Source organism: Hibiscus syriacus, unplaced genomic scaffold (genome assembly GCF_006381635.1).
Source record: "Hibiscus syriacus cultivar Baekdansim isolate YM2019G1 unplaced genomic scaffold, ASM638163v2 tig00111741_pilon, whole genome shotgun sequence".
In the NCBI taxonomy this organism is placed as follows: Eukaryota; Viridiplantae; Streptophyta; class Magnoliopsida; order Malvales; family Malvaceae; genus Hibiscus; species Hibiscus syriacus.
The window spans coordinates 2,131,723-2,148,715 of record NW_024063166.1 but is presented as its reverse complement, the minus strand read 5'-3'; the positions used below and the strand labels follow the sequence as shown (position 1 = coordinate 2,148,715).

The following is a 16,993-nucleotide window of genomic DNA, read 5'->3' as shown; positions in this document are numbered from 1 at the left end:
ACAAGAAGGATATATAAATATTTATCTGTATCTGCACGTTCATTGGCATCATCTGGTAGTTCTTTATTACTGAGCTTTCCGAAGCTCACTCTATTACTCAACATTGCAGGTTAAAAGAATTGTACCAATGCAACTATCGTCATCAGTATGGGAGTTCTTCCAGCGTTGATTTCAGAGAATGGTACATGTGATTAGGGGGCATGTAATTGTATTTTGTTTTAATATTTAAGTCTGAAAATCTGTTTTATTTCTGTATACTGATAAATCATTTTATAAGTTACATGTTTTAATAAAAGTTTTAAATTTTCTGCTATTTTTACAGTGGGTCGCTCCGGTGGCCCTAATGTGACACTCTAGATCAGATCGAGTTATCCGCATTGGTCTGAGGGGGTTTCAATTTAGCAAAAAAAAAAGCATGAGACTTGAGGTTTTGGATTATTGAATTTGTGATAATTTAGTTATCCTTCAATAACCTGATTAATATTGAAATCAAAATTTAGGGTTTCAAGTATATATATATATATTAGGATACATTTATATAGTATAAAACATTTTTAGTTATATACAGATTTATGACTATTGGACAAGAAGAGATAGTAGAATGAGATTAATTCTTTATTTTTCATTGAATATCTTCTCATTTTCTATTGTTAATCTCATTCTTCTATTTTCTCTCATTTAACAGTGCTAAATATGTGAAAAATAACAAATATTACACTGTGTAATTGGATCATATATATATATATACAAGCACTTTAACCTCTAACATTTCATTTGGGGAAAAAGAGTTCATATGTGGATGAAAATCGTTAGTCAACAAAAAATCAACATAGGAAGATGAAGTATCAACCTTACATGGCATCACATGTTGACATGATAACCGATGACTGGTGATGAAAACTGACGGTGGGCGATGACGACAATGAGTGGCGAGTAGAGATGTTACCTTTGACTGAATTTAGGGGTCAATTCATATTTTATATAGAGTTTAACAGTTAGATTACTATTTTATGTAAATTGTAAGGTCAAATTAATATTTTATCTAAATTCAGAGGTCAAATTAAAATTTTACCATTTTTACTAACAATAAGACCAAAGATAAAAGTGACCAAAACCAAAAACTTTTTAAACCAGTGAAAAAAACCTAAACGGATAAAAAACGTAAGATATCACTTGTATAATTTACCCTTAATAAAATTCATAATAATATTTGATATTTTAACGGTTTACTGAATGACAAGTTATATAAATAGATAACTTCAAGTCAGAGTGAGAATATTTCATGTAAAAAACATTTATCCAACCCAACCTTCTATTATTTTAATAATTTAAAATATAATAAATGATTATGGATATATTAATATTAAATATATTATTTTAGTTATTTTAAAATACTAATATATTGTATATAATCAATATTGTGTAAACCCTATCTATGATAAGCTAACGATTTTAAAAGGGCTCAACCTGGCCCATCAAACTAGTGTAATAAATGATCAGTTTCCATTGTAGTTTCTTGTAACATAAAAACGTTTGATGTTACCCATTATAAGTTTTGTTTGTCTTTGTTTTCTTTCATATTAGTTCTCATCCCCAAACAAAATCATCTATTGAAAAACAAAAAGGAGGTAGAGAAGATAAAGAGGGAAGATGCAAGGGTCGATCAAATCTAGAACCGAATTACCGGAGATGTTTGTGTTGGATATTCTCTCAAAGCTTCTTGTTAAATCCTTGACCCGTTTCAGGTGCGTTTGTAAGCCATGGTCTTCATCTTTTGAAACCCCTTATTTCATTACCAAACATCATCAGAATAATCTCAAAAACAATAACCTTAATCTCCTCCTCAAACTTTGTCATGGTGACACCCATGATGACATCCATTATTTCTCTCAACTTTCGACCGAGAAAGACCAAAACTTTAGAGTAAGACACAATATTCACTTACCCTTTTTCGAGAATTTTGTGCATGCACCTTTAGTTCAGGGCCCTTGTAATGGAATATTATGTTTAGTAGATCCAGTAGTTGGACATAATGTTGCCCTTTGGAATCCATCTACCAGAGAGTTTAAAATCCTTCCTCAATCCACAGTCCAACGCCCTCCTGGATTAGAATATACTAGTTTTCATTGCCTTGGTTTTGGGTATGATTCTCAAGCTGATGACTTCAAAGTTGTAATATTTGTTTCTAATTGTTTTACTTGGGAAAATGAAGAAGGCATGAGCATTTATAGTCATTCAATCAATCAAGTTGAGTTATATTCGCTTAAAAGCGATTCATGGAAGGAAATTTCATATCCTGGGGTTCATGCTTTAGCTTCTACTTTGTTTAATAATTATGTCAATGGGTTTATTTATTGGCAGATATTTGGTAGTGATAACCTTATTTTGTCGTTTGATATGGTTAGTGAAAAGTTTTCAACTTCACCACTGCCTGAATCTGGTAGGAGTTTAGAACAATATTATTTGGAACTTTTAGACTTCAATGGATTGCTTGGTGTTATTTTTTACCCAATTGAAGGATTGGACAAGTCTTTTGATTTATGGGTTATGAATGGGTCATGGACTAAACAATTCAGTGTTGAATCTGTTCTTGGATTGGAGAGGCCTTTGGGTTTTTGGAAAAATGGTGAGTTGTTTCTTGAGAGCTCAGATCAAGAACTAGTTCTATTTGATCTCTCCATACAAGAGCTTAGAAATCTTGGTATTCACGCTTATCAAAAAACAATGCACATTACTACTTATGTTGAGAGCTTGGTTCCATTGAATGGAAGATCAGAACATGAAGAATGTATAATACGACGGCCAGATGGTGAATAATCAAATTGATATTGAACACTAAGACGGATGAGGAGCTACAAAAAAAGAGGTAAGATTTGATGGGATTTGGTGTATTTCTATGCACTTTATGTCAACTATATTGTCTAGTGATGTTCTCAAATATTGTTGTTTTTGTTTGAATTTTATATACATACCCTAGATATTGACTTGTTTAGGTTTTTGTTTCCTTTTGGTTGTTTTAGTGGATCCATGAAATTACGTCCTACAGATTTTCTTAGTTTTTAACTCTGATTTGTAGTTCCATTGACCTGCATATCATGATTGCATGTGCATATATATGCCACACACACGGAGTGTTTTTCATACTTGGATTTGCTTGTGAGAGCTCAAGTTCCCCAATACTTTAATGCAATTTGAAGTTGAGCATAGGAACTATTATTATTATATGTACTTTAGATCCAATGAAACAATGTCAATGGTTTGGTCTTGTTTTGCGTGAAGACATTGTTTAGGGTATTTGTAGGGGTAATTGGCTTACCACTACTTTCTTGAAAGAGTTTCCTTTGTGGAATATTTCTTGAAATTGTTTCCTTTTTTCTGTATATGTAGGATAATTCACATGAGCTTTTGTGTGTGTTTATAAAGAGTTGACTTGGTTTTGCATGTTTTTTTCCAATTCAAGAGTTGGAATTCCAAACCTTTTTGTGTGTGATGATTTTTATTCCTGACCTCAATTATTTATTTTAGAGGTAAATAGATTACAGTCTTGCAGTGGTCTTGTTTTAGGTTGTTCGTGCTTGGATGTGAGTGTCGAATGTGAGTATTTTGATAGGTTTTCATATAGTTGGAGGGTCATTAGAGGATCATATTCTCGTACCTATATCCCAAAATGTACAAACATAGGATACGAGATACCTGCAGAATTGAATAGCCCTTACAGGATACCTGTTGAGATTTTGGACAGATTGGTGCTCATTGGTTTGATAGTTTTGTTGAAACGAGATACGCCATGTATCATACATCACATAAATGCAGAATAAAAGAAGGTTTAACATGTTACATGGATATGTCTTTCTGTAAAAATATTCATATTCAATATTTATTTTACTTAGAATCTCTTTGGAGGTGCGTTCATTTATACTTCTTAATGAATCTTTAATGGGAAAACATAAAACAAATTTGAAAACTATTATCTCGAAGTAAAATATATGGATTGAAAGAGCACTTCTAGAACCTCCTGCAGTAGACTCTACTAGCTTTGGCTTCCTTGGTTTTGGATATGATTATCAAATTGATAATTTCAAAGTTTTAAGATTTGTTATTAATTACTTTGAAGAGAATCTAGTTGAAGGGTTGATGGCAGATTGGAACAACCAAGTCGAGTTATATTCCCTTAAAAGTGATTCTAGTTGAGTTATAGGAAGGCAGCTGGGGATTTTAATGAGTGATGGCCTTATTCTTTCATTTGATATGGTCGGTGAAAAGTTTTCAACTTTACCATGTCTGAATTTGGTGGGACTTTAGAACAATACTATTTGTAACGTTTGGACTTCAATAGATCGCCTGGTGCTATTTTTTACCCAAGAGAAGTAAATGACAAGTCTTTTGATTTATGGGTTATTAAAGGATCATGGAATAAAAAATTCAGTGTTGAATATGTTCTTGGAGTTGAGAGGCCTTTGGGGTTTTCAAAAAATGGCAAATTGTTTTTTGAGAGCTCTAATCATGAACTGGTGTTGTTTGACCCCTCCATACAAGAGCATAGAAATCTTGGTATTCACGCTTATAAGGAAACAATGCACATTTTTGCTTATGTTGAGAGCTTGGTTCCATTGAATGGAAGATTAAAGCATGAGGAACTTCTAATACGAAGGCCTTCGGAGTCTGAAGGCACATCAAATCAATATTGAAGCAAATATGGATAGGGAACTACAAAAAAAGAATGATTTAATGGGATTTGGTCTCTTCATATGCACTTTATCTCAACTATATTATCTTGTGATTTTCTCAAATAATGTTGACTTTTTTAGGTTTCTATTTACTTTTTGTTGTTTTAGTTGATACGTAAAATTACTCCCTACAGATTTGCTTAGTTGTTAACTCCTTTCTACAATTCTATTATCCTGAATTTTATGATTTACAGGTGTGTTTATATGCTAAACTCAAGTGCTTTTTCTACTTGCCTTTGCTTCATAGAAGTCAATGTCCCCAATAGTTTAATGTCATTTGAAGTTGAATATAGGAACTATTATTGTTGGTAATGTTATGATTCTGTGTTATTGTCTGTATTTCAGATCCAATGAAACAACATCAATGGCTTGGTTTTGTTTCCTTTGTGGAATATTTCTGGAAATTGTTCTCTTTCTTCTGCATATATATAATAATTCACATGAGTTCCCGTTCACTCGTGAAAAACCCAAGCTCCCAGAAATCTCCATCGCCTGCAAGCTGTTTCATTGTCGTTCATCCTTGCTCCGACCATCGTGGTGTGCACTATCATCGTCTTCAACACCAACGTCATTTCTAGACAAAACCCCAACCATTAACTACCTCTAGTAGCCCATCGTTTGTCACAAAGAAGAAAGAGGTTTTTCGGTCTACACATCATTGATCCCGAGCATTGTACTCCGGTGGTTGTCATGGCCTTCACCATCAAGAATGCCAAGCTACCGCGAGCAAACCCCTAAACCATCATTATTGAACCGTCGTGTCAGTCATGGAGGATCGATCAAAGATCCACACGAGAAAACCCAATTATTTGTTGTTTTACCTGGTCCAAGCCACAACCGATGTCCAAGAGCCTGACCACCCTCACTATTGTAATCTTCAGCTAATTCCAACCAAAACCTAACTCGGTTTATCTCATTATCGTTGATCCTTATTTTCGTTATTTCACCTTTTTTTTTAGCTTGAATTAGAGTTGATTTGGGTTTTTTGTTGTTGAATAGATGTCCATGGAGTGATTGGACCGCACCAAACACCATTCCCGTTGCCTCAAGCATCGTCACGTGCCATCTACATACATAGGAATAGTCGCCAATTTTGAAACCTTCTAGAATCGGTCCAAGTCAACTCGAACTAGACTGAGTCAACTCAAATCGAACCGAGTTAACCCGAGCCGATCTGATTCAACCCAAATCGGTCTGAACCTTGGAACTGATCCGTTCACTTTGACTTTGATCAAGTTTGATCGTTGACTTTGACCAAAAAGGAAACTTTTTTTAAAAGTCATATTTTATATGTTTCGACATCAGGAGTCCGAATCTAAAGTATGTTTTTCCAAATTCAGACCTTATAAGTTATTTTTCTCTGATTTACATTCCTATTCGATTTATTTTCATGATTAAGGGTCTGTTTGTTTGGGGGAAAACAATTTTCATAAATTGTTATCCTCGTTTTGCCTTGTTTGGTTCATGTAAAAGTGGTTGGTCAAAGAAAAATGGCCCCCTTATCCTGTAAAACAACTTACGATCTGTAAAAGGGTAAGTCATTTTCCAACTTCACCTTTAAAGTTGATACCCAAAATTTTCTAATCAAACACCACCATCGACTGCTCACCGACAACGTTTATTGAGACCAACGGTCATCTTCTCATGTAACCAAAAATATTTATTACTCCTTTTGTAATTTCATATTCTTATGCTTTCATGTTTTCGTCCCAACTAATTTTTTTTTTCTAGCTTCTCGTCTCTCTCATTTCACATCATTCTAATACCCTCTCTGTCGATGTCTTTGGAGCCTCTCCATCCCTTAGCAGAAAGCTTTCTCGATTGAGTTAAAAGCTACCATTACCTCATTCGATTTCCTTGGGTACCCTCCCACTTTAGATAAATAAATCCCATAATCTACTTTTTTATTAGTTTTGGGCTTTCTTTGAGTCTATTTGATTGTTACTTTCATGCATGAAACACATAAGAGATTTTGTTCTTTTAGATTTATGAATGTTTTCTTGATTATTCTACTTGTTTATTGTTAATTAATGTTTATTTTTTTCATGTGTTTTTTGTAAATTGCCAAGATGAATCACTTGCATTAGTATTGATGTTTAACCTTTATACGAAATTTTGTCTATTAATTGGCTTGTGGGATACCATTGTGTTTGGAGAGAGTGTTTAGCAGCTATAAACTTTTTTATGTTGATTGGTTTATCTTACTGATGAGTACCTAAGGTGGATGCCATTGTATGGAATGATGCAGCTGCAGTGGGATATTGCATCGATGTTGTGTCGACTATCGATTATTCAGTGACTGGTTTTAGGAATAAAGACTTTATTGATGTTTTGAATGCTACCCTTAAATGTGTTTAGCGTTTTGTCTTGGTGCTTTTGATGATTTTTCTTTCCCTCAATTAGGGATTTGTAATCATTTTCCAATGGTCTTTTTAATATTAATGAAATGATTGTTGTGCTAAAAAGAATTAGTTCTAGAGGGGTGATATTAGTACCAAGTAAACCAGTGACTGAAAAAAAAGGAAGGAAAAATCAGAATGCATGATTTTCATCTACCCCGAGATACATTAGAAAGAACTAGTATTGTTGCAACCAAATCAGTCTTCCTATAAAATGTTATCATACATAAATTCAAAATAAAATGATAAAGTGAATGAAATACTTACAGTGATAACTAGTATTATATTGTTAGTGTTAGTGTTGGTGTTTGGGAGTGCACTGTTCTATTTTTATTTTGTTAATTGTACGATATAAATATTGTAGTGGTAATTACCTAGATCATGAGCGAAATGTTGTATTTGATGGGCAGGTTGAGTCAGTTTTGTGTTGTTATGTTAGCTTGGTTTTTTGTTGAGGGTGGGGTTTGTATTTCTTTTGGTTGTGTGTAATCATTTCTTCCATTTAAAAGATTTAGAATATTTTTAATGAATTCATTCATTTTAGGTTTTTTACCTAACTGCCTAAAAAATGCATTCATATTCTATTTCAGGTTATTGTGATGGAAAACAGGGCATCTTAAACTTATATTTTAAGTTTTCAAGAATCATTGTTTAGTTTTGTGTTTTGTTCATACAATAACATTTCCAAGTTGAATTTTTAGTTTGGATTGCATCTTTCTTTCTATGTTATTGTTTCATTGTTTGGATAATATCATTTTCTCAATTTTTTCTAATATTGGATTTATTTGGTGTACTTATAGAAATAAAACATTTAATTTCAAAATTTTATAAAATACAATTTTATAAAAATAACTTAAAAATTTATAAAGGTAAATAACAAGAAAAATATAAATAAGTATACATTTTTACAAAAAAACATATTCCATAAATTGTTTTCAGAAAAACTAACCAAACAGTGTAAAACATTTTACAATGCAACATCCAAACAATGTAAAATGTTTTCCGAAAATGTAATTCATTTTCAATAATTCATTTTTCAGAAATTGTTTTCAATGAAAGAAACGGACCCTAAGTTCTGTTTTCGATATAATTTCTTTTTTTATGTATATGAGATATCATGGGACATCGAATTCAAGTTCGAGATCAATCAAATGGAGTAAATGGTCGATTGATGTGCTAAAAAATTGAGGTAATACTTTAATGCTCTATGCATGCTTTACGGTACATGTTGGTAATTGGTCAATAAAATGATTGAATATGATTTGGATATAAGTTTTGTTTGATTATTTTAAACCCAATCTGATTTTGGTAAAGTGATAAACAACTAATTAAGACTCGAAGGACTCATATAATAGAATTTGATGATCGATAGGAAATTCTAAGTTCAATGATCAACAAATAAATTGGTTAACCTTGAAATATTCAACTTTGATTATTATTGTGAAAATAATTTTAAGGTCGTAAAATACTTGGATAAGAAATTACCAAATTACTCATGAGATGTAAAATGACATGGATTGACCCTAACAGTGGATTTGACATGAGCATTCATAATTGACCGATAAAATTACTATTTCACTTGTTAAATTCCTGTTATGTTTAGAAAACTTTAATAATCGATTGCTAACCTCTGAGAAGATACTAGACCTATAACTTTTTATTTCTGATCAAATACCTAAAGACTAATTTATTCGGAAGAACTTTTTATGTTCGAGTTGTTTGAAATTATTGAAAAAAATAGAACTGAATTAAATGGAAAACATGGATTAAATGAAAGGACTGAAATACCCTTGAACTCTAAAGTGACTAAAATAACTTTAAACTCTAAAATGACCAAAATATCCTGAGCTCTGAAATGATCGAAATGTTCTTGGGCTTCAAAATGACCGAAGTACCCTTGAGGTTCCAAATGACTTAAACACTATTACGACTTAGAATAATTGAATGTCTTAAATAAATCCTAAAAGTACTAATAAAATTAAAGGTTGTATCGCCCCTAAAGATTAAAGCACGACCCAAGCATATAGGTTATGCTTGCTACTGTTTGATATGAGAATAAAAATAAATACCACCTGAGCAACTGTTCGTCTCCTCAAGATTCATCCAATAATGGTTCTGAAGGTAATGAATTGACTCTATATTGCAGTTGGTATTAAGAACTAAATATTCATGAAGTTTCTCTACATGCATACTTGGTAAGTATTGCCTTTGATGGGATTTGTATAGTTCGATTGAACTTGGAAGCCTGTTAAATGCTTGAAATCTGAAATACTATAAATCATAGTTTACCCTTACTAAACTGAATTTCCGAAATTTCTCATGAATCAAATGACTACAATACTCTTATAAGTTTGATTGATGAGATCTACCCAGGGATTTTCTAATCTTAAATAATTCGGATGCAACAATTCCTGAATACCTTTTTGATATATCTGAATACTATATAATTCTAATGTATCACTTTTTGAACGACTGATTAATCCATTAGCTATCACACCCTTTTAATAGGGATGTCGTTTCTAAAATTCAATCAGTTTGCAAAAGTTTCAAGGTTCCCTACCCGATAAATACTGAGTATTTTTGGAAAATAAATGGATCCACTATTGTGTTCCCTATGGACATATATATTTTCTCTGATTTTTAAAAGAATGAATTTATTATTTGAAATGCAATATGATTTGTAATTTTTGTATTTGATACAATGGGTGGGGTTCTACGCTACGGCTAGGGTAAGTCTTTAAATCAGGCTCCTTTGCTTTGTACATAGGGTAAGTCCTTATCGCAGAATCCTTTGCTTTTTGCACAAGGTAAGTTCTTATCGTAAACTCATTTGCTTCATGCATAGGGGAAAATCTTACCGCATGTCCATTTTGCATCGTTCATAGGGAAAACTTTACCGTATGCTCATTTTCCTTTTGAATAGGGAAATTTGTCTAGACCCAAGGTGCTCCCTTAGGTTGGTTCCTACGCCCAATGGACCTAGGCTAAGTCCTTATGGATGCAGTTCCGGGGAATTGCATATCAGTGTTCTATTGGAGGGTATTACTATGGTTTTAAAATATAATTTAAACTACTACAATTTTTAAAAGATTTGTACACTTTTCTCTGGTTTTATTGGAACGCACTAAAATGCTCAACTCAATTTCCTGAATCTGTCTCTCTTAATGATTCCTTCAGACTGTAAGTCTTCCAACTATTACCTAAAAAACTAATTAATGAATCTGAACTCACCGCTAGAACCTGATGATACATGTACCGCTAAGAAAATTTATGCTTTACCTTACCTGATGGCTTATAGCATTTACTGAGCTTCCCAAAGCTTACTCTGTTACTTACTAATTCAGGTTAAAGGATTTGATATTGTGCATTTATTGAAATCAGTAATGGAGTTCCATTGCGTTATTCATGGTGCATGTATGTCATATAATGCTTTTATATTAGAGTATGAAATTTGTTTTTATACAGTGCACTATTGAATTATGTTTTCATTATAAATTAATTTCTGAACTTATGTTTTCATTTATAAATTGTTTAATGGTTTCTAAATGGTTTAATGACAAATTTTAATTTTCTCTGGATTTTCAATATGGATCATTCCAGTGACCCTAATGTGACACCTCGAATCGGATCGGGTCACACGTACTGATTTAAAAGTGTTACATTCATCGAATGACTACAAAAAAAATAAATTAAAAAATGACTTGGCATCTAACTTGATATGTATTTCCCTAAAATTATTCACATCTAATATTTATGTCTATTTCGTTTGACAAAAACGTAATTTATTTTTTGTTAGTTAAAATTTATTACCAATACAAATATGTTTACTGTGATGATTGAATTAATACAACATCCTAAAATATTTATGGACTTAACGTGTCACATTGACCATCGAAGCAACTACAATTATAATTTTTCTTCCAAATATTTAATTTCATCAACGGAATAGTTTACAAATCCATCGAGTATCATACAACATTTAAAAGAAGTTTATATACCCGGAGCTCCGTTATAATAGTTTACAAAATAAACTTAATAGCTATAATTTTCATTTATCCTTTGACAATATGATGGTGCATCCATTGATATTTTTCCTTTACGTTTAGGCACCCTTTTTTATAGTTTTTCTAATAAGTCGATTGTTGCATCAAAGTGTAAAGTTTTTATACTTATTTAAAATTTTCTTTCTACAACTTTTTAAGGTCTGATATAAACTTGCAATTTTTTCTGTAATTTCGTTCGACGATTAAAGAGATTGATGGTCTAAAATCACCACATTCTCAACAGGAGTTGGATCTTTTTTCCCGACCGAAGCTTGAAAATAATTGATGTAATATCCAACTTCTTTGAATTCGATGATGAATAGTAAAAACGAGATGGAGCTGGAATCATCTAATGAAAATAACTCATTACTAAGATCAAATGTAAATTATTGTCGTGGTTCTATTGCTTGAATCTCAATGCTTTCTCTCAAAACAATTTCTCTTATATTCTAAAAAATTCAACCCTAAACCAAAATCACCTATTTATGCAAAGAAAAAACAAGAAAATGATTAAAAACAAATGGTCAAAATTTTTAAAACCAGCGATTATATAGGGGAAATTCGTCCGGCTAGAACGAAGGGTTCTCCTTGATTAATTTTTTTTAAAATTTTCAAATTGTCATCTCAAAGGCTGTGTATGGGAACTCGTCCTATTGGAATGATGTTTTCCCTTTAAATTTAAAAAAATTAAAAAAATTCCAACTATAAAAAATGTATTTTTTGAATTCGTCTTGGTGATACGAGAAGTCAAAAAATTCTATTAAATTGAATTTAAAAATATTAAATCTCATTGAACTCGTCCTGCTTAAACAACGAGTTCCATTAAATTAATATATTTCGAATAATTGTCTTGTGGACATAGTGAATTCCATAAATACTATAACAAATGGCCTAGATCTCAAAATAAATTTCCAACAATTTCATTTGGAAAAAAAGTTTATTCCTACAATAATGTTGCATATGCGAGTGCTATAAATTAAATGTAAATTTGTGCAAGTATACACAATCGAACGAGTAATTAATAGTGAGTAAGTATCGTATCCATAGGGATTGAAGGGATTTCCAAGCTAAGCTAATGCACCAAAAATATATTAATTAAATATAGTCTATATGATGGTATAAACAAAGGAGTAAGAATGTTGTGGCAAAGTATTAACGTGTGGATTGTGAAATGTTGTGGCAAACAGTGAAATAAAGTCAAAAAATTGTTATGACAAAATAAAGTTGAGCATTGGAGTATGAAATAAGATAACTTTACAATATCTCACAAATAAGCTACAATAAGGATAAATGACCTGGTTTACTAAGGAATCATATACCTTGTCTCTGGAATGATTCACCTTTCCCATGAGTATGTTGCTCGAAAAAATTTACTATAGTGTTACTAGGCTATCTCTAGTAAGGAACCTGACAGAGAAAATGCTATGGTGATACCTCTCAGTGTAAACTACAATATAATCCTATCAGTTAAGTTTTGCTTCTTTTAGTCGTTCAAACACTTCCTTATCTCTAAGGCGAGTTAAAATCTTACCATTCCAACTTAGCTCCATTGTTCACGTCGATCTAATGTAACCCCCTTACCATTCAATTAGGGCCACCGGAGCGACCCATCGTAGAAATAGCTAAAATTTTAAAACTTTTCTTAAAACTTGTAAAATCATAAAATGTTTTATTATTTTTTAGAAATAAAATGGTTTATCAGACTCTGATATAAAAACAAAATACAATCTGCATGCCCCTAATCACATGTACCATATTCTGCAAACATCGCCGGAAGAACTCCCTTACTGATGTTGATAGATGTACTTGTACAATTATTTTAACCTGCAATGGTGAGTAATAGAGTGAGCTTTAGAAAGCTTAGTAATACAGAACTACCAAGTGATGCTAAAAGACATGCAGATAAATGTGAAGCCACAAGTTCCTTATTGAATCAAACGTATACCAGTTTGCAAGATAATCTGGGATTCCATTAGTAGTTCATCGAGTAGAAACCACGAAGATCACAGTCCATAGGAAGCATTCATAGTATCACATTTTCATGAGATCGAATAGGATGTCTAGTGTGTTCCAACAGTACGATAAAATCATAGTAGGTACAATAAACATGTAATAGTTCAATAAATCATCATAAAATCATAATGAAGTTTCACTTTTGAAACTCATAGTTCAAATCCTTTTCATGTACACCATCCACAGTTCCTCAGAACTACGTCCGTAGGGCTTACCTTAAGCACACAGCAAAAAGGAAGCCACCTAAGGATAGGCTTTGGGCCTGTATCCTTAGGCCCGTAAGTCCATTGGACTTACCCTAAGCACACGGCAAAGGGAGCCAACCTAATGGAGTATCTTGGGGCCCGTGAGCCTACCCAAGAGTTACATTAGGTCCGTAATCATCATTATCAGATATCAGTGAAAACGAATAATCATATATCAGTCATAGTCCATAAACCATCACCGGTAAGTCGGTGCATCATAAAATAATTATATAGTACATAGGGAACACACTAGAGGATCCAAGTATTTTTCAGAGGCATTTTGAAATTATCGGTAATGATAACATGAAACTCCTGCAATTTGATCGGATTCTAAGAACAAGGTCCTATTGGAGAGAATCGATTACTGACCGATCTAATCAGACATTTAAAGTTGATACTTTAGAATTCCACTATGATTCATGTGCATCGGGAAAGCGTTCAGGAATAACCGGAGTGATTTGAGCTAATAAAAGAGAAACGGAGATTCTAGACATTACAATTCATGTTGATCGATCGGTTTATCAAACTATTCGAACTGAACAACTCTCAGAACTAATGCGTGTCGACCAGTCAATTTATTTCCTGCTTAAGTATTCCCTCTTTAATACTAACAATTCTTGTACATAAATCATCTTCGTAATCATTGCTGAATAGATCTTCCTATGGTCTTTATTTCATTTCCACATTTCAACGATATCAAAAAATACAGACGTATTTATTTCATGGTTCATGACCCATAAAGACAATTCATCGTGTATGTTTATCAGTGTTTCCAAACTCATCCAATTACCTATTAAATCCTCAGTCATTGAGGTTACTTAGTTCGTTTAGCAAGCAAGTCTATCCCGGTTACTTCAGAGTTTTCTAGAATAATTCATACACTTCTGAGTTTCAGATACATGTTGTACTTCTGTTCATTTCACTTTGGTCATATACTAAAATCATTTTGGTATTCGTGATTGATTTATCTCATAAATATCTACTTTTTAATATCGAATGCGCTCTAGCGTTGAGCTGAGCTGAGTACTTCCATAATTATCATCAATCCAAACTTGAAGAGACGAACTAGCATTCAAGTGGTACCTATGTCATTCAAGTAATGATATAGCACTATCATTGTTTGACGACTTAAATTGTGTTTCATAACATTAAAGAGTAGTACAACATCCATGTTTATTTGAATTTCTTAACTAATCCAAGACATTTACTTAGTATAGACCATAAGGGCATTTTGGTGCTCCATGTTTTTCCATTCATTTCAAAGCTTGAGGATATCAATTCATTCCTAAACTTGGTGATATTCTTGAGTCATTTCCATTACAAGGGTATTTTGGTTATTGTATAGATCCGATGTATTTCAATCATTTCCTTCCATCCTGTCTTATTATTTAATTCCAATTTATCATCTATTTCAGTCCCTTCGAACAATTTTGATAAAAGAACACCCCGATAAATTGTTCTTCAGGTATTACTCGTAACTAGGATATTTTCGGGTCAAGTGTCTTCTCAGGTTTTTACCAACGGAATATCAAGAATTTTTCTGCACTAAGTCAAGATTTTAACAATCAAATTCGTACTTAATCGAGTTAAGTACAAATCCTCAAAGTATTTTCTCATTCAGGGTTAACTCAGACTATTTTACCTATCAAGGGCATTTTCGTAATTTATTAACCAGATAATTTCGATATTAGCTCTTAACGAAAATAATTATAATATAAATATCCTATGGCCAATTGCTTTCCCGAACAATCTCTGATCTTGAAATTATTCCTTAACATGCTTCTATTATCTTGCACAACCGATTATCCGCATTTCCTAAGCAAAACTAGCATTTCTTATGCACATCAGTACTTTTATCGTATCAATAAATCTTTTCAGAGTTATTAATCAACTTCCAAGGACAATTCTTGTCATTTTACAACATAGCGGTATTTTCGTAATTTTACTAAACCGAAGTATTCTCATAATTTATCATCTAAGTACCTTTAATGAGATAAATTATAATTCACATATTCAGGACTGATTCCTTTATCACTCAATCATAAAACTTGTAATTCAATAGAGTCTTAACTAATTTATCACTTAAATCATATTCGGCTCGAATCCATCCATAATCAAACATACATAATAAACCAATCATATATATGTCCATGTATCTATCCATTATTAACATGTTCCATAAAGCATAAAGAGGTAGTAAAGTATTACCTTGATTCTCGTGCCATACTGATCGACCATAAAAATTCTATTCGAATGCCCTCGATCTTGAAATCATCTTCCAATATTTCCTCGGATCCATATCAACAGAAATTACATAAAAAACGGAGCTTAATTCTGAAAAACGGATCAAATCGGATGATAAATCAGTGAAAAATAGCTTACCGGTTCGAATTTGGCGAAACAGACTTCGGATTCAGATTCAGGATGTCGAAAGCATAAAATATGACTTTTCAAAAATTTGGAATTTTTGGTCAAAATCAAAGTCAACGGGTTTGACTAGCAATTTCGTGGCCTTCGGGTCTGAATTTTGAAAAACAGACTACGGAATCGGATTTGGAACGTCGAAAAACATCAGGATAGGTATACTCGATCAAAGTCAAAGGTCGTTTAATAGTCGGTCAAAGTTACGGTCAACTGTGATCAATGCTGGTCAATGGTCAACAGTCAACAATCGACCATTTTACAGAAATATCACCCTAACAGAAATTAATTACCAAATTAGCCACATTCTGTAAATATTTACTAAACTAACACCAAAATTTTACACAAATAGCACCCAAACATAAAGTAATTACTAAATTATCACTCAGACGATGGCCACTCTCGGAGGGTGGCACGTGCGGTGCGTGAATAGTAACTCGATGTCGATAAATTCCCATAAAAATTCCTAAAAATTATTTTAAGCGATTTTGAGGCACTTACAAAGCTCGGTTCACAATTTTGAACGGCGGAGAGCTCGATTCTGAAACATCAAAAACTTTGACGGTCTCACCCCTCCACGCGCCGGCGAAGATTCACTACGAAAGGTTTGAGGGGTTTTGTTCCTCGATCGACAACGAACACGATGATGGTTTTGGTTCGTCGATCAGAGGTCGGACGGCGAGTAGATCGGAGTTAAAAGGAGGGTTGTTGGAGAGGAAAACTGGAAATTTTCTGGAAACTGCGCACTGGGAAAGGGGTTTATATTTTCTCATAAAGAAAAATGTTTAAACTATGAGTTTAGCCACTGAATTTCTTGCACTTTATAAAATGGTTTGCCAACTTTGAAATTTTACAATTTAATCCACTGTTTCTTCCAAAATATCAATTAAATCAACCACTTTATAATTTCTTAAATTTTAGCCCCTAAATTGGAGTTTTACATATAACCTAACTCTCTCGATATTATACATCAAAACTTCGAAAATGACTAACTCTCAAAATCTTGTACAAGTGTAAGCTATTAACATTTAAACAATGAACAAAACAACATTTAAACATGGAAGCATAAATCATTCATTAAAAAACAAAATATAATTATCCAAAGCAGACTCACACCAAATAAGGTTAGTTCATGGTGGGGTACA

At 32.6% G+C, this 16,993-nt stretch overlaps 1 protein-coding gene across 1 annotated transcript; it reads left to right on the top strand.

Annotated features, from left to right (window-relative positions):
- The first annotated feature begins 1,650 nt into the window (after positions 1-1,650).
- On the top strand, positions 1,651-2,817 carry LOC120168949 (F-box/kelch-repeat protein At3g06240-like). Its single transcript, XM_039177195.1, has one exon. It carries the CDS (start codon positions 1,651-1,653, stop codon positions 2,815-2,817), a length of 1,167 nt encoding a protein of 388 aa, XP_039033126.1.
- The last annotated feature ends 14,176 nt before the right edge of the window (positions 2,818-16,993 follow it).

Coding starts and splice junctions, on each gene's coding strand:
- LOC120168949 (XM_039177195.1), top strand. CDS start 1,651: ATGCAAGGGTCGATCAAATCTAGAACCGAATTACCGGAGATGTTTGTG.